General features: G+C 45.5%; 2 protein-coding genes across 4 annotated transcripts in view; both read right to left on the bottom strand.

Annotated features, from left to right (window-relative positions):
- Positions 1-1,407: 1,407 nt before the first annotated feature.
- On the bottom strand, positions 1,408-5,045 carry LOC106817550 (mpv17-like protein 2). The gene is made up of 3 exons (XM_014822223.1): positions 4,706-5,045; positions 2,212-2,288; positions 1,408-1,614 (listed from the first exon to the last, which is right to left on the bottom strand). The coding sequence occupies exons 1-3, from the start codon at positions 5,043-5,045 to the stop codon at positions 1,444-1,446; spliced, it is 588 nt and encodes a 195-aa protein (XP_014677709.1). The 3' UTR covers positions 1,408-1,443.
- A 3,593-nt stretch (positions 5,046-8,638) lies between these two features.
- The window catches only part of LOC106817551 (serine/threonine-protein kinase Nek9-like), a 45,259-nt gene continuing 32,518 nt past the window's right edge, over positions 8,639-21,379 (bottom strand). For all 3 annotated transcript variants that reach the window (XM_014822224.1, XM_014822226.1, XM_014822225.1), the window contains 11 exons: positions 17,549-17,693; positions 16,571-16,777; positions 16,008-16,210; positions 15,201-15,309; positions 14,908-15,069; positions 14,438-14,605; positions 13,828-13,878; positions 12,899-13,056; positions 12,306-12,419; positions 11,845-11,925; positions 8,639-10,437 (listed from right to left, as the gene is read on the bottom strand). In XM_014822224.1, the coding sequence (XP_014677710.1) occupies positions 10,375-10,437; positions 11,845-11,925; positions 12,306-12,419; positions 12,899-13,056; positions 13,828-13,878; positions 14,438-14,605; positions 14,908-15,069; positions 15,201-15,309; positions 16,008-16,210; positions 16,571-16,777; positions 17,549-17,693 (1,461 nt within the window). In that variant the 3' untranslated portion in view covers positions 8,639-10,374. The remainder of the gene's footprint in view (positions 10,438-11,844; positions 11,926-12,305; positions 12,420-12,898; positions 13,057-13,827; positions 13,879-14,437; positions 14,606-14,907; positions 15,070-15,200; positions 15,310-16,007; positions 16,211-16,570; positions 16,778-17,548; positions 17,694-21,379) is intronic.

The raw sequence follows: 21,379 nt of genomic DNA, 5'->3' as shown, positions 1-21,379 counted from the left end.
GAGAGAGCGAGAGACAGAGCGCCTGAGAGAGAGAGAGAGAGAGAGAGCGAGAGACAGCCAGAGACAGACAGACAGAGCGCCTGAGAGAGAGAGAGACAGAGGGAGAGACAGAGACAGAAAAAGACAGAAAGAGACAGGGGCATGAACAGGAACAGAGACAGAGACGAGAGAGAGAGGGGGAGAGCGAGATAGGGAGAGACAGCGAGAGACAATATGGAAAGAGCCACATTCTCACAATTAATGCTGTGAGCATTCTCAGGTCACCGATACCCGTCGTAAGACTCACCTTCACGTACGGCACTCTGTTTTTGTCTTCGTGTACTGCCAAGTTGATCTTCGAAACTGAAACGGGCAAGTTAATCAGCATTTAAGTAGATAGCAAGAGATTCAGTTGTGTCATAAAGACATGAACACAACACTTACATACACACACCCTTCTTATATCAATAGAGCCAAATCAAAGGGATTGTGGGAATACAAAGCTACAGGTTGGGGTGGGATATAAGCCTCTATCCATTTTCTATCTTGGATGACTTTATTTGTATTTTTAAATCTGAGACACATATACTGCCATATTATACTGGGTGATTCCAACATAAAATACCTATCAGCATTAAAAAAAATTAATCGACCTAGTAATAATGTACAGGTTATTTCGCTTGCTCGGATAGGATCATTAACCTTCAGTGGCTCACGACCAGAGTGAGAGACTGGCATTCCACTTACTATCGAGCAGATCCCGAATCTTGTCCATGTAGATCTCAAAGTAGGAGACCTTGATGTGGAATTCGAGATTCGCATCCATCTGGTAGATGTGGTTAAAGACGTCCTGCACTATGCGTGGGATGATTCCCATCTTCATTGGATCCTCCAGGTCCGATCCCTGCAAGCATCCCGTCATCACGACGATGAAGCCTAAGCTTACTTTAGGGTATCTGTCTGTCTGAGTGTATGTCTGTGTTTCTGTGAATGTATGTCTGTGTTTCTGTGTGTGTGCGTGTGTGTGTGTGTGTGTGTGTTTCTGTGAATGTATGTCTGTGTTTCTGTGTGTGTGTGTGTGTGTGTGTGTGTGTGTGTGTGTGTGTGTGTGTGTGTGTGTGTGTGTGTGTGTGTGTGTGNCATCCTAGTCCCACCCACAGTATCTCTCATCCTAGTCCCACCCACAGCATCTCTCATCCTAGTCCCACCCACAGCATCTCTCATCCTAGTCCCACCCACAGCATCTCTCATCCTAGTCCCACCCACAGTATCTCTCATCCTAGTTCTTCCCACAAGCTCTCATTTTAGTCTCACCTGCAAGATATCTCTTATCTTAGTCTCCCTCGGAATCTCATAGCCTAATCTCATTTACACGATCTTTTATATTCCCCTCCCCCCACCTGCATGATCTCCCATCCGTCCTAATTCCTCTGTAAGATATCAGTAATCTCTGTAATTCCTCTCTCAGCCTGATTCCCCCTCAGCATCACTAAGTTTAGTCCCGTCAGCATGTTTTACGAAAGAGAGGAAGGTTGTCCAAATGAGAGCAACTGATCCAACGTAGACGGTGCGGAAGTGTGGAGGCAGTAAGTAGAAGTTGAGTAGCTGCGCTGGTGCCCAAAATAACCATGACACCTGTAGAGGAAAACAACTAACAGGTAAAATTACAGTAATACAAAATTACAAGTAAACCGGTAGAGCGTACGCACACACACACACGCACGCACGCACGCACGCACACACACACACACACACACACACATTCCATTTGCAGATTAGCAAATATCACTAGTTAAAGCAAATAATGCAAACACTTTAATTTCGCCAATGCATTTGATATACCCGGTCATGGCAGTCACAGAATCTCTCTCATACCCACCTGCTAACGATAAGTATACCGTCCCCTCTGATACTTACGATATGGAGGCTTGAACTATCACTGAACTAAGGATTGCATAAACTTCACACAGAGAACGCCCCTTTACATCACTGTCTAAACTGTGTCTATAGGACTCTACATAACGATGTACATCCCGACAAATAATAGACTGATTCCAAACTAAACGTCCCTGTGGCTGCTGCCCCTAGCGACGTGCAAACATCGACTTATGGAGTCAGTCTATAGGTATAATCATAAATCATCAGTATAATCATAAACCGACAAAAATATTTTTGAGTAACCCAAAACTAGATGGACGCGTGAGGAATAGGAATGAGGAACACGTTTCTTACCAAGTATGTTGTTAGATACTTCTGCTTGATCTCTTTCTTTACATCTGCGACAGACTTCCCTTCGAGAGTACCCAGAGCTGAAAACAGAGGGGAGATATAACTGCTGCACGCGTAGGTACTGGGGTCGCGTCGTAGACGTGTAGGCTACAGGCGTGACTGGCATATGCGCAGGAACCCACAGGCACGTGGAGCGTTTCAATAAAATATAATGCTAAATAAATACGAAATCTATTTACTACCAAAGTCTTAATGTTTCTCTACTCTCTTTCGCCTATTATTGCCAACAATTTCCTGTAAATGCCGTGCAAATGCTCCTCTGCAACACACATGTACCGCACGCACGCTGCCGCACACTGACACATATATATAGTGTGTGCTGCAGAGGAGCATTTGCACGGCATTTACAGGAAATTGTTCTTATTCGTATTTATTTAGCATTATATTTTATTGAAACGCTCCAAGTGCCTGTGCAGGAACCAGGCCCGTAGCCAGGGGGGTTCGGGGGGTTCGAACGAACCCCCCCCCACCCGAGCCGTCCCCCCCAAGCAAAAAAAGATTTTTGTTGAAATTTGCAAGAATTTCACCTCAGGTCGCTCCATTTTAGTGTAATAATTGCAAAATCTCCATCGTGCGGAGGGTGAACAGTGAACACCCCCTCCCACACCCTCCCCCGCTCGCGTCGCTTGGCTCCCTCACCTGGTCGCTTCGCGCCCGAGCAGGGGCGTGTACAGGGAGGCAGGGGGGGTCAGGGAGTCCAGACCCCCCTTGCTCGCGCAGAAAACGCATCTGAGGGGTGTAATTTAAAAAAAATTTGGGGGAGGGCCCCCCAGACCCCCCCTTCGCGTGCGTCTAACTTTGGGTTACGGTTAGACCCCCCCCCCCCTGGTACAAATCCTGTACAGCGCCCCTGCCGAGCAGATTGCTAACATTGAACAAGAGCCGGCAGAGCGTCTGGGCTCATCTATCTGAGTCTGTTGCTACGATTATAAACGTAAAATTTCAGTCGTGCGTAGTACCACATTTGTTAGGCGCAGATATGGCAGACACGCAGTTGCGTACACATCATTGTTAGGACACGCCACTATCGCAGATGGAGGGTAGGGGGAGGGTGGGGGGAGGGGGTGGGGGGGTGGGGGAAGGGGCGGGGAGAGGGGGTGGGGGGAGGGGAAGGGGAGGTGGGGAGTGGGCTCTAATAGCAAAAGCAGTTCACTCCTTTGTTAACAGTCAACAAATCCATGTTTAACCTCCTCTTGAGGGTCAAAAGGTTACGACACTTACTCTTCGCATGTCAGCAGAAGGGACATTTCATGGTCCTTTCAATAAAGCCATAAAAATGCTAAGGTCACCCGCTGAAACAAAAAGTTTTTCAATCGCTCCGTGCAGACCATGTCCTCAGAAAATGTCTAAAATCTGCCCTGTGCCCATTGACCTTTGACCTGTGACCTCCAATTTCGGCACAGTGATGGCTTTTCCTACCATGATGCTATACACCGACTATCACGAGCCTAGGTCGAGCCGTTTAGATTTGTGCCGCAATTCTGCATTTCCTCCCCTATACCTTAAGTTAAGGAGTGAATGTTCCCCCTTCTTTTACACCTCTTGACCTTTGCCCCCAGCTTCGACATCCCAACTCGTTTTGACGATCCCCCAACGACGCCGAATATCGTGACGTACGTCGAGCGGTTAAGATTTGTGCCCAACTGTGGACGACGGACGGACGGACGGACGATCATGCGATTCTACAAGCTGCATCTGACTATGTCAGATGAGCTAAAAACGAACCCCCCCCCCAACATAAAGCTGGCTACGGGCTAGCTCCAAGAAACGGTATTGCTAGGGTTAGAATACCCTAGTCTATTGCCTTGGTGCCTATTGCCTATTGCCTTGGTCTAGCCTTGGTGTATTGACGTTAGTCACACAGCCTGGTCGGGTTAGCTACGGGCCTGCAGGAACCAATAACGTATCAGCTCCAGTTCCTTTATCGTTAAAACAAACAACCCATCGAAGCGCTATGAAGAGATACCATGCCGCCTAGATCGTTAGACTACAACCTCTGTCGAGCGCCATCGCTTCGTACTTTAGATCAATGTAATTCGTACACGCGCATCCGCGGCTGTAGCGCAGCGTCTGCCATGCAGAGGTCACACTCGCGTTCACCGCCACGAACATTGCGCACACGCGAACACGGGAGAAATCGCACTCACTCACATGCACTTCACCACCTCATTCTCCAGTTGGCACCAATCCAAGAAAGTGCGGCAGAAATGACAGCAAGCTAAACTTCCACAAATAACACACGCGCACGCAGCACGCGCACGCAGCACGCGCACGCGGTAAAATACGGAAGCGATAAGAAACCGGTCAGTGACGTGTATGACCTCCGCTGGCATATTACTCGCATACACGTGCCCATCCGGCTATACGCGGCTAGAGCCAACTTAGTCACCGCCAGAGTGCATCCTAGTAGCTAGCTAGACTACAATGATCCACCTACCTGCGAAGAAAAGAGCGAGCGTGCAGGGCGCAAGCACGCCCTGATCGACCACAACCTTCGGGATGAGTATCCTGAGGGCCTTCCCGGGCATCCAGTGGTCGAGCATCCGGTACCACAGGAAGACGATCGGCCCGAGCAGGAAGGTTCCTGTCGCGCCGAAATTGCCGACGCTACGCCAGTCGACCTGCAGGCGGTGCTCGTCGCCGCGGCCCGTGACGTAATAGTGTCGGAGCGTCTGCTGCGTGAGGTCCGACGCCATGTAGAGGCCGCCGTAGGTGACCGAATTCGCGACGATCGGATACTTGCGCAGGTTTCTTGTCACATGCCGGAGTGCGTTCATGGTCACAGTGATGCACGCGTCTCTGTCTCTCTCTCACTGTGTGGTGTTCTCCCACGCACTCTCTCCCACGCACTTGCTCTGTGTGTGTGCGCGTGCGTGCGTTCGTGTACGTGTGCGTGTGTGTTTCTGCCTCGCACTTGCTCTCTCTAGCCCTCTACCTTCCTCTCTCTCTCTCTCTCTCGCTCCCACTCTCTCTCTCACTCTCACTCTCACTCTCACTCTCTCTCTCTCTCTCGTCTCTCTCTCTCTCTCTCTCTCTACTCTCTCCTCTCTGTTGCGCGTCTCTGTCCTCTGTCTCTCTCGTTCCGCCTCTTCTCATCTCGTCCTCTCATCTCTCTCTCTCTCGTCTCTCTCTCTCTCGTCTCTATCTCTTCTCTCTCGTCTCTCTCACTCACTCTCTCTCTCCTCTCCACTCTCCTGTCTCTGTTCTCATCGCTCTCTTTCTCATCTCTCTCTCACTCTCTCTGTGCAACTTCTCACGTCAGTACTCCCTCCGTCTCTCTCTGCGCGAGAAAGAGAGAACACGTGCCTGCACAGCTAACGCAGTTCTTTACAGGAGGCGCGACTAGCATAGGCGTCATTATATCGATTGCAAGCGTTAGCCAGCTCTATACAGTCGGTCTATTTGATAGGGGGGACTGGGTTCACCTCGCTTGGCAAACGGCATCGTATACACGGGATAGATCGGGGGTAGTTGTCAGACTAGTTATGCCCAGAGTTCAGAAGCTAACTGAACGAAAAGCTGGCGTAGTAACGCTTACTGCAATATACCTGATGAAACTATAGCCTATTCGAAGCTCGTAGTTCGTGATCGTATAATTTTTTACTTTAGCGCATGAGATCTAATGTGCATCTATATTTATCTATGTACTATCTATATCTAATCTATTTATCGTATATCTCATATATATATATAATCTAGTAGTAATATATTATATATATATATCAGGGGGTTCAATAATGCTGAGACGAAGGTCTATGTCCCCCGCGGGTTACTGCCCTCGGAACGTTACCTGGGGTCGGCCGTATACCGGAACGTAATATGCCGACCGTACTCGTTCTACTCCACTAACGAGAGCTCTAGGGAGTTGCCTACGCCTACTCCCTAACCCAGAACCCGAACCCTAATGTCTAAACCCCTGAACCATATCAAATAGTGACCAGGGTACGTTCGGATATACCGGACCGTACCCAGGTACGTGTCCGGCAGTACCCTGGCGGGAACATAGGACCCTATGCAGCGTTTTAAAGTGATTACGTCACCGTAATTTCTAGCACATCAAGCTAGTATATTGGGTGTGTTATTTGTACAAATAAGATGTATGAAAATACAATTAGCTGTTCTGTTTACTATTTTCATTGCTCTATATACCTTCTGTATATGCGCCTAATTTGCCGGTGAAAACGCAAGGACGCAGTATCTGAACAGTGACTGGCGGAATCGTGTTAGACAAACAGAAATTACCAATCGTCTGATTATTGCAATTTAACACAACGTAAAACATATTTATCAGAGGTGAGATAGTTGCAGGATATATTTGAGTAACGTTAGTTCCTTACTATTTAAATGGGTAAAAAAATGTATTTTTTGTTTTTTTACAAATTTTACCATAGAAAATTCGCTGGAGTAAGTCAATTTAGGCCTGACAATGACATGTCATAATGAAAATTTCATTATTAACCCCTGACTAAGTATATATATTTATAATATACTATAGATATTATTATATATATATAGTATTATATATTATATATGATATACGTTGGCAAAAATCAAAATCTGCAAACTTACCGCCAAGCGTAAAACCACAATGAAACTGACTGCGCTGAATTATTGTTTTTTTCATTTGGGAATTTGGGATACGCATTGCGGTTACAATATAGAACATCTTCAGAAATTTTTGCTTCACAATAGATGACACAAATCACGAAATCAAACGTAGGATATAACCCAGTCACGATTCTGACTAAACATGAAATAGGAAGTGTTAATTTGACACCCCCCCCCTGATGAGAAGCGAACACGGGGGAATGAAATTATGTAGTATAATAATAACTAGAAAGATGGGTAGTTGTCGCCAACGTACATGGATATCCCCCGCTGATCTAGTATGAATGAATATCTCTGTAAGAACGTTAGAAGCGTAAGGTAAGATTAAATAAACTTCACAAAGCACAAACGTTTGTTACACAACTCATCTGCACCAGTGAGCATGTAAGTATGTTAAAGATGGTTGCCTTAGGGTTTTTGGTGACGCGAACACCTGTTCCCAAGATGCTGTAAGTACCAAGATTGCGTAGCGCCTAAGGTACAATTAGGCGCGCCGGCTAAATAGAGCGGAAGGAAAATATGGTCAAGGATCAATGTCAAAGGATCAAATAAAGGACTCACATGACCTAGGTTTTGACTACGCAACACCACTTTATCCCAAGATGTGTAAGTATAGCCAAGTGTTTGGTAGCCGCTAGGTAAATTTACGGGGCTTGAGGTTATAGAAGTGGAAGCGACATATGATCAAGGTCAGGTACAAGCGTCAAATAAAGTTGCAGTGACCTCGTTTGGTACGCTGTGCACCTTCTCCCCAGAATGTGCAAAGTATACAAGTTTAGTAGCGCTTAAGGTCAATTTAGGGGACTGAGTTACTTGAGAGCGGCGAAGGGAAATATGATCGAAGGTCAAGAGTAAAGGTAAAATAAAGGTTGCAGTCGACCATGTTTTGGTACGCTGCGACCTTCATCCCCAAGATGTGTAAGTAGACCATGTTTGAGTCCACGCCGTAAGGTCCAAATTTAGAGCCGAGTTATAGAGTGGAAGCGGCAAATATGCTCAAGGTCAATGTCAAGGTCGAATAAAAGTCGCCAGTCCAGTGACGTAGGTTTTGGTACGCCGACACATCAATTATCCCACAGATGTGTAAGTACTACACAATTTGTCATCGCGCTAGGTCAATTAGGGGCCGAGTGTAATAGAGCACAGGAGCGGAAAGATGATCAAGGTCGAAGGTCAAATAACAGGCGCAGTGACGTCGAGTCTTTGGCTAACGAGTGCACACCTAGTCTCCAAAGATGTTAGGTATACAAGATTTTAGGATAGTGCTAGGGATCACATTGACGGCGGCCGCGGTGTTATAGAGCGGAACGGAAAATATTGGTCAAAGGTCCTGTCAAGGTCAACATAAGAAGGTGCACAGGACCCTGTTTTGGATACGCAACCAGCACCTTATCCCCAACGATGTGTAAAGATACCAAGTTTGATAGCCTACCGGTAAATGGGGGCTGAGCTTATAGAGTGCTGAAGGCGAAATATGATTCAAGGTCAAGGGTAAAGCGTCAAAGGATAAAGGTTGCCAGTGACCTGGTTCTTTGAGTACGTTGTGCACCTTGCTCCCAAGAGGTGCAAGGTATTACCAAGTTTGGCCTAGCGCCGGAGGTCAATTAGCTGGGGCCGAGCTTATAAGAGCAGAAAGGAAATATGATCTAACGGTCAAGGGTAAAGATCAAATAGAACGGGTTGCATGCACACTGCGTTTTTCGGTATCGCTGCGCACCTTCTCCCCAAGATGTGTAAGTAGACCATGTTTGATCCACGCTAGGTCAATTAGTGTCGAGTTTAGAGCGCAGAAGGGAAATATGGATCAAGCCCGGCAAGGCTCAAGGTACCAAATAAAGGTTGCAAGTAGACTGGTTTTGAGACGCTGCGCACCTTCATCCCCAATATGATGTAGTTAGACCATGTTTGGTCACGTAGTCAATTAGGTGTCGAGTTAATAAGCGGAAGGGAAAGTGTCTGCGGAGCGCGCGCGGCGGGCTGGACAGAGACATGAAACCATAGTACCCCGCCGGACTTCAGTCGCGGGGGCATGTACACATTAGATTAGAATTGGTTCTTCAATCGGTAAATGGCTCTTAGGCATTTGATTGTGATTGAGCTTACACAGGCCCTCTATGGATTCAGACGTGCGAATACGTAAGGACATTCCGCACCGTTTTATGCTGATGTCATCATGCAGAGATCGCCGGTACATATTTGTTGTAGATTTCGCCTTTCATTGCATGGACAGTGCAGTAATTAAGCGATTAATTGGGGAAAGACTAATCGGTAGTGTGCCGTGTGATGAGAACCTAGCGCGCACACACACACACGCACGCACCGCAACACACGCCACGCACGCACAACGCAACACAACACACACACACATGCGCGCACACGCACGCACGCACGCACACACATACATACACTCACTCACGCATGCATACCTGCACACGTGCACCCAAGCACGCATAATACTGAGAGCGGGGATTTACCATGATATGTTGCATTGTAATAAATGTATGTAATGGTGGGGGTTGGGAAGGGTTGGGTATTTCGTAGGTAACCCCAGTGTAAACAACACTAAAATAAATGTAAATCACCACTTCGTCATACCTAAAACCCTCGCCTGTGATCTACCCCTTTCACACAATATTTATTGACTAGGAGTTGTGTCCCACTATCCCCATGACTCAGCTGCATCACGAAAACCTGCCCAAACCTCCTAGGAATTCACTCAGACTACGATTCTGGCAATGCAATATGTTCTGTCCTGGCAATAAATCAGTCGAACTTGCCCTTGCATTTTCATACCAGACCATAACCAGTTACCAGTACAACAATTCATTTAAAATTCCACTCATCCTAAATAATACTACGTTCGTAAATATATTAATGCTAGAAAACCACAAACGTGATACGGACGGATGTAGGCCAACGCGGCCGTGTGACTAGTTTAAACACACATTACAATGACTACTGTGTACACGAGGGGCTTTAAGCGTTTCTGCTAGGACGGATTGCGTTAATACACTGTTTGACAGGATACACATACGGTCTAAGCATCAGACGATCAGTGGGAAAAAGAACGTCTCTATAGCAGGTGGAATTTGCCCAAAGGCTTATATACGCACGTGTCTTCCACAACATATAGGTTGACACAGTGGTAAAACTGCCAAACATGACGCACAATAAAATCGCAGTATCATATTCCTACGTATGGAATCAGGAAAAAGGGCAAAAAAATTGATTTTGGTCTTCCTCCAAGTGAAAACATTTAAATTCTCGAGCACCAGGTTTACGAAGGTAGTCATGGTTTGCAGCTAGCACCACTTACACAGGCCAAAAGTTGTGATACTGGACTATGTAAACTACGCTATATGTGACCGTTTTTTTTACATTTATCATCTATGGTGAAAGCTGTGCAGCGTCCTTTTAGGAGCTGCACCATTTTTGACTTTATTGCATTGAAGCTGTTATCACTACTGAATCGCATTAAAAGTACAACATCACCCATCACTACACCTGTTCCCGCTCCAAGGTCTTAATCCGCATCTCTTGCTGTCGTACTACAGCCTGCAACTGCAAATAAAGAAGATACGTACACTTAAAGCCAAACTAGATAGAGCTATCAGTATCACTGATAGTGATGAATACCCCCACAATACTGCTTTGTCGGAGGGGAAATGGAAGGTCATGGTGTCGCATATATTATGAGTAAAGAATACACTGAACACAAAAAGATATGATGGAACTACAAAAAAAGATGAGACACGGTTTCCATGGCAACGCCTTGACCGACGCACACACAAAATATGTCACGCACATCTACACTTCCTGGTGATCAAGTGTATGAAGTTTGATTGGAATCCCTTGAAAACTGTGGAAGTATTTCGTGCCACAAACTTTCTGCAACAGACTGACCGACTGACCGCTCACCCGCCCGCCTGACCGACCGTAAGATTACTCCTATATACCCCCAAAACTTCGTTAATTAACGAAATGGTATAATTAACAACGGGTATAATTAATTCAGCACATGTAGTGTTTCTAAAATGACCCCAGGGTGGACAATGAAAACTCTTGACCACCTCACAATATGTCTGCAGAAAACGAGATTTGACTTTGAATCATTTATTGATAATTCTACAACACCTAATTTGGCCTCACCTAGATGGTGGCATTTTGGCTGCGCACTTACCATTATTAAATGTGAATAACGTTATTAAGGATATATGCTATCATATATTAATGTAATAGCTCTTGCCATGGCTACATGTTGTAATTTGACTTTACTAATCTATTATTATCAATGTGCGCTTCTCCTTTGAAACGTTTCACACTCACATGTCTAGAGTAACTTGCAATATTACGAGGTTATGTTAGCTCTTCGTTGTATTGCCAATGTAGTGCACAATCCAATATTACTCTAGCCTCCTGCTTTAATAAGTATCAATATGACCTGGATTATTTAATACTAGAGGTGAGGATTGCATCTATAGCACATTTACTAATGAAGTAGCTGGTCACAGAATAAAAATTATGTAAGAACAGGGCTTGTAGGTACCAGATCTTTACTTACCCAAACATAAAATTTCCCACTTATGGATGTAGCTATATTCACATGCACGTGATGTACCAAGCACGCGAATGTAGCTACAGTCACAGGTGTACAATCTTAGAGTAAAAATATAATTAAAATTAAAAAAAGTAATGACAAATATTAAGTAAACAAATATAATTAAAGTAGATCATTTTCACACATCCTGGCACCAACCTGCATGCTAACATGGCTTGGTTCACGTGATGGAAGACACATGAGAAACAACATGGCAATAGCGATCGCGCAATCAATGATCTTCATTAACAATAAACCACGATGACAGGTGTTGCAGATGTGAATGAATTGAGCAACAGATGCAAATTAGTCTGAAGCTGGATAATATGAACAGCACAAGATAGGCTGGGGTGATTGACAAAGTTGCATACCTCTATGTTTTGTGTCTGCAGTTCTGCCACTTGTTGTCGCAGGTTTTCTACCATGTCCAGACCACATAGAGGACAGCTGACCTGGAGACAAGCAATATAAACGTAGATAATTTGTGAAATACATCGTAAATTTCAATTTATTCATTTTTTCATCTGACAACTTATACTTAAAACCCAATTTCTCCTGATAGATGGCGCCACAGAGGTATCTGCTCAACAACAAAGCAGGTGGTTTTCTTTTTGTATTCAAACTGTCATGTTAGAGTTACCAATGCAGCATGATAACTAAGACGTAAGCACAAGTAAAGCACAGTTGAGAAAAAATTTCCACAGGATATGCTGTCATATATCTTATTAGGACAAAACTGTCTTTTCCGAAATATAAAAAGGCTGCTATGCGGCAAGGCTGAAAACTGACAAATTTACATGTCACTGAGTGAAATATTGGCCGAGTTACATACTTTTTTGGAACCTGCCTGAAATGTGTCCACCTCTGCTGTATTAGTAGATGGAAATGTACTTTGTGACTGAGAATCCTCCGTACCATAAGGAATAAACTCTGCATCAGCCAGCTCCTGAAACATGCATTGATTACAAAAATTAATGCAACTCTTATTAAACCATAACAAGGAACACACTCACTTGATTTAGGTGTGAATGTCATGATTTTGACCTGACGACATAACCTAACAATTTTGACCATGAAAAAAGCATTAAAACATGGTTTTGGCCAAATCTACACTGGGTATCCTGATTTCTGAACTTTACCTGCTTGTAGAAAATTACTTTATATGCCTACGATTAATAGTTTTAGCCAATCAAAATTGGAGTTTCCTTTGTTATCATAAAAATATTTGATCAAACAGTAGACACTTGTATGCATTTGATATTTAACTAGCTACGTAATCCATGCAATACCTCGGACAAGAATCCCAGTGAAGATTTGGAAAAATGCTGACATATGCTGTATGCAGGCATATGTGCAGCCATGCACCCATGCACCCAATCATGCATATGCATTTACATGTACAGGATTCAGCAAAAGTCCCCATACGTGTATCAGCCAATCAGGCACAGAGCCCGTGCCACTCGTGCTCAGGTGCGGAGCATCTTTGCGCAGCTGCAGTTTATCAGCGCCCTCTGTGGCAAGCAATGACGTAATGCCGGAATCACCAAGGTCTGTGCGCTCTGCTGCTTCAGTTTTTGCCCATTCTGTAAAACAGAGTAAACAGAATCAAGGCGTTTTATCACAGATTCAATTCACCAGGAGCGTAGTTAACCAATTTTGCCTGGAGGGGGGCGGGCAAAGCCACGTGCGTGGTACGTTCTGGGAAGGTGACCGCCATTGACCACCATGTATCAATCATATCTTATTTTTTCTGGGGGGGGGCAGCTGTCCCACTTGCACTCCCCCTGCTAGTTACGGCCCTGTTCACACAAGCTGAAAATATGCAGGACGTTAACCTTGTGAATGAATACATGTGTCACATGTAAAATTACCAAGTTGTTAAAAATATTAAAGCTTATACAATTAAAGTAAAGTAAGTGAATAAAGCTAATATTAAATATCAATAAAAGTTATAAAAGTAGTTTAGTTTTTAAGTAGTTAAGTTATTAAACCTTAACATATATTATATATTACAAAATTACTACAAATAGACGATTTTTGCTGACATATACTAATTCTCAAGACAAGCTATTCATACCCAGCAAGAATTTTAACTCCAAACGCAGTAATTAAAAGGATCATGGGTACAGTGATTACAAACAAACTTTGTAGTGCTTAATGGAAACCCAAAACTTTAAAGTACTGTGCAATACCTTTAAAATAAGAAGAATCACTAAAAATCCACTAATTAATTTTCAGGTATGCAGTTACCTATAAATATTAGTTAATACCTAAAGATTAAAAAAAGGTTACTAATAAATGTAGTAGGCAACTAGGTAATAAATGTAGCAATTTTTCGGAACATTCACAAATACCTTTTTTCATTATCCCAATCCCGCTAAATTTTCGTTGGTGCAGAGTTTGCTCTAAAAGAAAAACAATAATATATTATTAGAACATCGTTAGCCATGCATATTTGTTTCCAAAATAGTTATTTAGTTACAGAAGTTCTGAAACTAAGCTGGTGGCTATGCCTGTAACTGCTTGATGCCTGTGGTTGCACTATAGTATACCAGATGATGGTAGCACTACATTGGATTGTGCATCCCCATGACGCATTACTAAAAGTGTTGAATTTGCACATAAGCGTTGTTAATTAGGAGGCTTCAATCCAATCACAACACACCTAAAGAGTTGCTTACTCAGTTGTTACACTTGTAGCATCTGACTGCAAATGCCTATCATAGATAATACCATAAACCTATTACATACCAACACCAATACTGGTAAATGGTAATACCACTACCAATTACTGCATATCTTGTGCTCTTGAGATCATCGGCCGTGTCCTAAAGACCAAAGCTTTCTATGAAATTTGCTCGAACATGGCTTTGACATGTCCCTGTGCAAAGAAAATTGCATCGGGAATCCCTATAGTATTATGCAGTGGTGCATTTTTTTAGCAGCAGGCCTCTACAAACCTACCTGCGATCATGATGACGCTCCAGTGCCTAGCTGCCAGGGCCACCACCAGATGAAGACTCCCGAAAATAGGCCGGGGTAAAGATGTTCGCCCAGTCTCACTGGATACCATTTGACCACTCACTCCAAGCTGGCCATTGTCCCCTCGACCCCACGAGTATATATGATTGTCTGAAAATTAACACCATGGCAGGGTTATGTAACACGCGCAGGCCTCCCGCTCAGTATTACACACATGCTTATGTGTATGCGCACACACGGGGATGTGCACAGTCACATGCACGCACACACACACAAATATACATATCGTACTGTGTTCTGTATGTAACACACATGTAAAGATGGGTTCTGTAACGTGCACATTGTTCTGTAAAACATATACCATGCGCGCATAGTGAGTGATTCACATAGTCTGCAACACGCACGCACGGCTAGGTTATGTAGCACACACATAAGAGCTAGTTGTAGTATACCTCTCGTTGCTGCCACTGTGAAACCATCTCCACAGGCCACCTTTACCACGACTTGACCTGCTAGTGGTCCTGCCACACTGTACGGTCCTTGACACTGCCTGAAGTGTCCCATCCCAAGCTGTCCATCCGCGTTTGAACCAAACGTTACTAATCGGCCGAATTCTGTAACAATAGATGAGGGGAGTTTTATGCACACAATCAGAATTCTGCTTCTTTCAGGTAAAATAACTCAATTATTACCGTTGTAACAGATTAGTATAAATTAATTAGAGTAACGTAAATGTTCATAATACCATCAATTATAGCTGAGTGCGTGTTTCCTGCACTGATCTGCCGGACATCCCACCTTGTGAGCGGCTTCAGAAGATCCAACGTCAGCAGATATTCCACATCATAGGAAATCTACGAGACAGCCAACAAGACAGCATCATGACAGACAGCACTACATAAGCTGCAAGCATGCTAGTGATGAGTACACTCTTACCACGATAAACAGACGTGAGAGTGTATCACACACAGCTGTGCCCCGCAGCAACCATTTGCTTTTGCTTTATAGCAACGGTTTAGAAAAACACCTAATTAAAACAGCGACCATGTTGCTTGCGGTGGTAATGACAACAAAGCTATGCTATGTAGGGGACTTCCTAATGAACATGTCTGCATCGCACTGTGACCTCTACTTCCACTAGATGAGTGCCTGGTATCAAGGTCACATGGACACAGCTAGGCTCTACTATGGCTCTACATAACTGCAAACTCACACGAAGTTTACCTCAAACAATTTTGACCTCATGTTTCAAGAACAAGCAGTAAACGCGACTTTTACCAAATATGTACAGTTTATCCCGAGTTTTGAATTTTACCAATATGTATAAAATTTAATTGATTTCCTTTATCATTATCACTAGTTTAACCATTAGGAATAAGATTTTTCATTGTTGTGATATTCTACAGAACATCTTACATTTTTCCAATATTTCACCAAATATGAAAAAATCACACCACCTACTGGACAAATTAGTTCTAATCCCCGCATTAAGGAACGGTCGCAAACATAAACCCTCACGGAGATTTCCCAATCACATGTATGGCTCCTCTACCTTCTGTTGTCGCACACCGCTCACACAGCTGTTCCTGCCCAACTTGTTGAACTCGTTGCTGCCGCATCCGAGCACCCGACCTGTTGCCACGACGACGAACGTGCGGTCAGGGCCCGCGGTGACGAGTCGCGGCCGGCAGTGGGCAGGTAGAGGCACCAGCTGCGGCATCGCACAGTCGTCCTCACTGCCCAGCCCCAATCTACCTGCAGCATGGCACAGCGTACATGGCCTCAGCCGGGGTGAGGTTGGGGTATTAGACTGGTGGTGCAAACTGTTATATTGTAGAGAGTAGATGTGGAAAAGATTGGTGTTAGCGTGTGGTTGAGAGAGGAGAGTTTTTGGCAATACATTCATGTCTAACTTTAACAGCTATTACAGTTATTGAACAACTGGTGTAAGCTAAAAAAATATAAATGAATAGATGAAGAATAAATGCATCCATTCTCTAGGTTCAATTCCAACTAAGGTGGGACATAAGGAGCTTGATTTGAGAGCTCGACAAGTGGGATGAGGAAGTAGACAGATCAGACCCACTTGTAATGCGTGAGTCCGTGTGAACTCACCATACTCGCCACAGCCCCATGCATACACGCGCCGGGGACCTGCAGTGAGAGCCACCACGTGCGCATCTCCACACGACACCTGCTCCACCTGGTGGGAAGTAAAGTAGTCGACGTGGAGAGGCAGCAAGGCAGTTGGCATCTGTGTTCCATCCACTGCCGCCAAGCATCCATGGTAGTTAGACCCAAATGAAAATAGCTGTCCTTCAGCTAAAGCGGATAAAATGTACATTACCGATTGCATGATGGTCTTACAAATACACGTGAAACGACATTACATGAGATGCACTTTCCCACCAGCACATTTCTTAAGGATGCATTCAGGGTGGTATGTCAAATTTCAATAGTACCCATTTCATTTGATAGATTGTGCCTCTGTATGTGTAGATTTTTAAACAAATGTGTGGTCTCCTAAACAGTTCAAAATCCATACATATGCTTACCTGGCTATTACAAACTCTGGAACGCCTTTTAAATACATAGGTCATTAGCGCACGCTATACTAGAATGCTCTACGTACCACCCTAGCATGCGAATCAGAAACGCCGTTACAGCCGTTTTAAGCACGCTTGTTGGTGCGCCGGTGTTTGTTTACATAGAGATAATAACGTGCATTAATTAGTGGGTGGCGAACAGGAGATTGAAACAGATCAGTTATTTTGTCAAGTTATTTATAACAACATGACATTTTTTAAAGTTTGTTGATGGTAATCGACCATTGATAGGTTGCAGTGAGTACTAACAGTAGCAATTGTACATAAGCATACACTATAAACTATATGTCAATTCTATACACAGCTAGTCGTTCAATCATTGTAGAATGTAGAAAATATGCGTGAATATCTCGCATTAACTGTGTAAGTTGTAACTGATAACTATAATTAGATATAACTATAAGACAACGTGATAAACACACACCGGCTTAATTCTGACGTCGATAATCGCTTTCATGATACATTCACACCATATGTTCAGACTTACTGTCAAGACAAATGGTGAAATCCTCCCCGCACGCAACCAGCTTAATTGAGTGGCCGACTAGGGCTTCTACTCTCTTTGGGGCCTTGTACGACGCAGTGCTACCATGACCCAGCTGGCCTGCCATTCCTGCCGAGGGTAGGCCACTCTGCAACAACAGCAGCAGCATCTTCATTGTAAACCCTGTATCAGTATGATGAGAGAAGGAGGGAGAGTAACCGCTTCTAATAAGAGTAAAAGATAGGTGGTGATGCAATGCGAAGACACGGAGAGAGGAAGAGGGAATAAGATAGACAGAGAGAAAGTGATAGAAAGCGCGAGAGATCCAGAGAGTGAACAAGAGGGGAGATTTAGCGGGAGAGATGGGAGATCCAGAAAGATAAAGAGAGAGAAAGAGAGAGAGAAACGCGCGCACACGCACGAACGACCGCGCGCCATGGGCCAGCGTGAAATGGGATACGGCACATTTGTTGGAAATATTCATCATGTCACCATAGATATATACAAACACATGTGTTTGTATATATCTATGATGTCACCAGCAAGTTTCGAGTGAAGCTTGGACTGGTCTGTGGAATTTGCTTCGAATCTGTCGTCATTTAGCATAAATAAAGTGCATGTTGTGTATGCACTGAGCCATTCATACTTCAACGAAGTATTTTTTTTTGTATTATTAATGCTTTTCTATTTTTGTGTCACGCTTATTCGGGTCTGCTCTTTACGAACGCCATCTACTCGTGAATCCTGCATAAACCCTAGCCCGCGGTCACCGCGCAGCTTCTGTTCTTTATTTACCCACACTCACTGATCAGCCATCCAACGACAGCAAGTGTAACAGCTGGCGCCGCTACCTTCATTCTGACGCAGCACGCACACCTACTGACATCTCCACGGGAGGCTGCGGCAGCCCGCATCCCTGCAGACATTCCTATAGGAAGCTACGACAACGTGAATCCCTGCTAGTATCTCTATAGGAAGCAGCGACGGCGTTATTGCCTGCTAGCACCCTAAATAGGAAGCCCTGCTGAGACGCGCACGAGAAGCTGCGGCAGCCCGCATCCCTGCTAGCATCCCTATAGGAAGCCCTGCTCAGACGCGCACGGGAAGCTGCGACAGCAGAAAGCTGCCGTGCATCGCCGCAGCGTCTGCTGCAAACAGAGGGAGGCGACCCGTCGCGCACAGACTCGATGCGGAACGAGAAAAGTTAGAAATATTGGGCGTCTGACGATCGACAGAGCCAGGTAGATTAGGTCGTATCGTGTAACTCTGAAAGACACGCTAACGCCGTGAGAAATACTAGTAGAGAATCCACACCGGACGTTCGCGCCTGCACGTTCACGAACTTTTACGTTCGCAACGCATAGAAACGTGGTAGAAAACTTCGGGTGTAGCTATCGACGGGCAAGATGAAGGGTGGACCACTAGTGCCCACCAGGCGTCTGTGATACGTGCATGGTTAACATTGTGTAAATGCTTATAAGACGACATCTTGAATGGACCTTAAAGCAATCGCTTACGACAACAGGTAGTTACAAAATCCAAGGTAAGCTGCATAAATCAGGTCAACAGGTTGCGAATGCACAGTCAGCGCGTGTGTTCGCGTGTACGCGTGCGTACGTACGTTAGTGACACGCGTGCGTACGTACGTTAGTGACACGCGTGCGTACGTACGTTAGTGACACGCGTGCGTACGTACGTACGTTAGTGACACGCGTGCGTACGTACGTTAGTGACACGCGTGCGTATACGTACGTTAGTGACACGCGTGCGTACGTACGTTAGTGACACGCGTGCGTATACGTACGTTAGTGACACGAGTGCGTACGTACGTTAGTGACACGAGTGCGTATACGTACGTTAGTGACACGCGTGCGTACGTACGTTAGTGACACGAGTGCGTACGTACGTTAGTGACACGAGTGCGTACGTACGTTAGTGACACGCGTCCGTGCGTGTGTCCGTGTGTGAATGTGCACTTGTCTGTGCGTGTGCGCGCGTGCGTGTATCCGTGCGTGTGACCGTGTGTGAATGTGCACTTGTCTGTGCGTGCGTGTGTGCGCGTGTGTGCGTGCGATATGTGTGCGTGTGTGTGTACGTAAACGATGAATATCCACGCTACTATTATGAAAATTAAGGAAAGATTATAATACTGTAACTTATTTCCCGGGGGAATAGTTTCCGTAGCCACCCTCAATCAGCCATCAGTGTTGCCTGATCCGCCCAATAGCCGCCTCGGCACCGAGTATCGGCGACTAGGCGTTACTTCCGGCACATCCGGCAGCAGCCGACTAACGACCGAAAGGCTGGAGGATAATTCCTGCCCGCTCACACTACATTTATGGGTGTGTGTGTGTGTGGCTTTGGTGTGTGTGTGTGTGTGTTTGCGAGCGTGCGTGCGTGCGTGAGCGTGCGCCCGGCAAAATACCACAATTATTATCTACAACTATTATCTAAAAGCTATAGTTAGGTGCTGTGAGGTGGTTGGTGTGTGTGTGGGTCGTGTGTGTGTGCGTGCAGTGCGTGCTGCGTGCGCGGCCGTGGCGTGCGCTGCGTGCGTGCGTCGTGTGTATCTGCGCAGCTTGTGTGCGATGCATATGGACTGTTTTGCGTATATATCCTATAGGTCGTAGAGTAACTCGTGGCAACCTTGGAGAACCGGTCAATTCGGCATATTCTCTAAGTGACGCATACATTGACAACCCATCGTCCATGGCAGAACATGCCATTCACGGCCGTTTATTTGATATAACTAAGAGCCCATTAACATGTTAATGTTAACGGGCTCGTGCTATAACTGTGGGCCTGCGGTTTGTTCGACGGAATATGTCAATTCACGTCTATTTAATGCACTCTGTCACTCACATCCTATTTGACATGTGGTCTAGTCTCTCACAGAACCTGCCACTCACAGCTTATTTAATGAACTTGACAGCGAGGTCGTTAGTAGAATCGCTTCCCTCTCGCTCGTCAGTGTGGGTCATTTCTCTCTCTTGCCTCTCATCTCTCGTCTCTCTCGCTCTCTCTCTCTCTCTCATCTCTCTCTCTCTCTCTCTCTCTCTTCTCTCTCTCGCTCTCATCTTCTCTCTCGCTCCATTCCTCGCTCTCTGCCTCATCTCGTCTCTCTCTGCTCTCTCTCTCCTCTCTCCTTCCCTCTCTCTCTCTCTCTCTCTCTCATTCTTTCTCTCTATCTCTCTCTGCTCGCTCTCTCTCTCTCTCATTCGCTCACCCGTTACCTCACCACCATTCCTGTCCATCCCCCTCCTCCCTCCCTCCCTCCTCTCTCCCTCACGTTGCATCTCTCTCTCTCTCTCTCTGCTCACCCGTTTCTGTCCACCCACCCCTCCTGTCCCGCTCACTCCCTCTTCCTCACGTTCCCGCCTCTCTCTTCTCTTCTCCTCCGCCCGTTCGGTGCACCACCCTCCTTCCCTCCCTCCTCTCTCACCTGCAGCGTTCCTCTCTCTCTGCGCTCCTCTCGCACCATCCGTTAAGCTACGCAGCACCACTCGTAACACCCATTGTTCCTGGCACCACCGTCCTTCCCTCCCTCCTCGTCACCCTCCTCTCTCCTCACGTTCCCTGTCTTCCGCCCATATCTCAGCCGTGGATGTTATCTTCATCATCCCGAACTCAGGTTAGACCTAGAATTGATGCTTGCGCCCTGACGCCTATATTAACTTGAATGGTTTCAGCGACAGCGTCTGTAAACCGCTGCCTCTTTCGGTTTCGGAGGCGGTTCGCACTCTGGGCCCCGTATGAGTATCTCGCCTCCTCAAAGCCTCCCGATGCCAATTGTCTCATGCATCTGACGATGTTAGACCTCCGATTGCTCCGCCC

This window comes from Priapulus caudatus, unplaced genomic scaffold, assembly GCF_000485595.1.
Source record: "Priapulus caudatus unplaced genomic scaffold, Priapulus_caudatus-5.0.1 Scaffold1765, whole genome shotgun sequence".
Taxonomy (NCBI): domain Eukaryota; kingdom Metazoa; phylum Priapulida; class Priapulimorpha; order Priapulimorphida; family Priapulidae; genus Priapulus; species Priapulus caudatus.
This window is presented reverse-complemented; position numbering and strand designations above follow the sequence as displayed.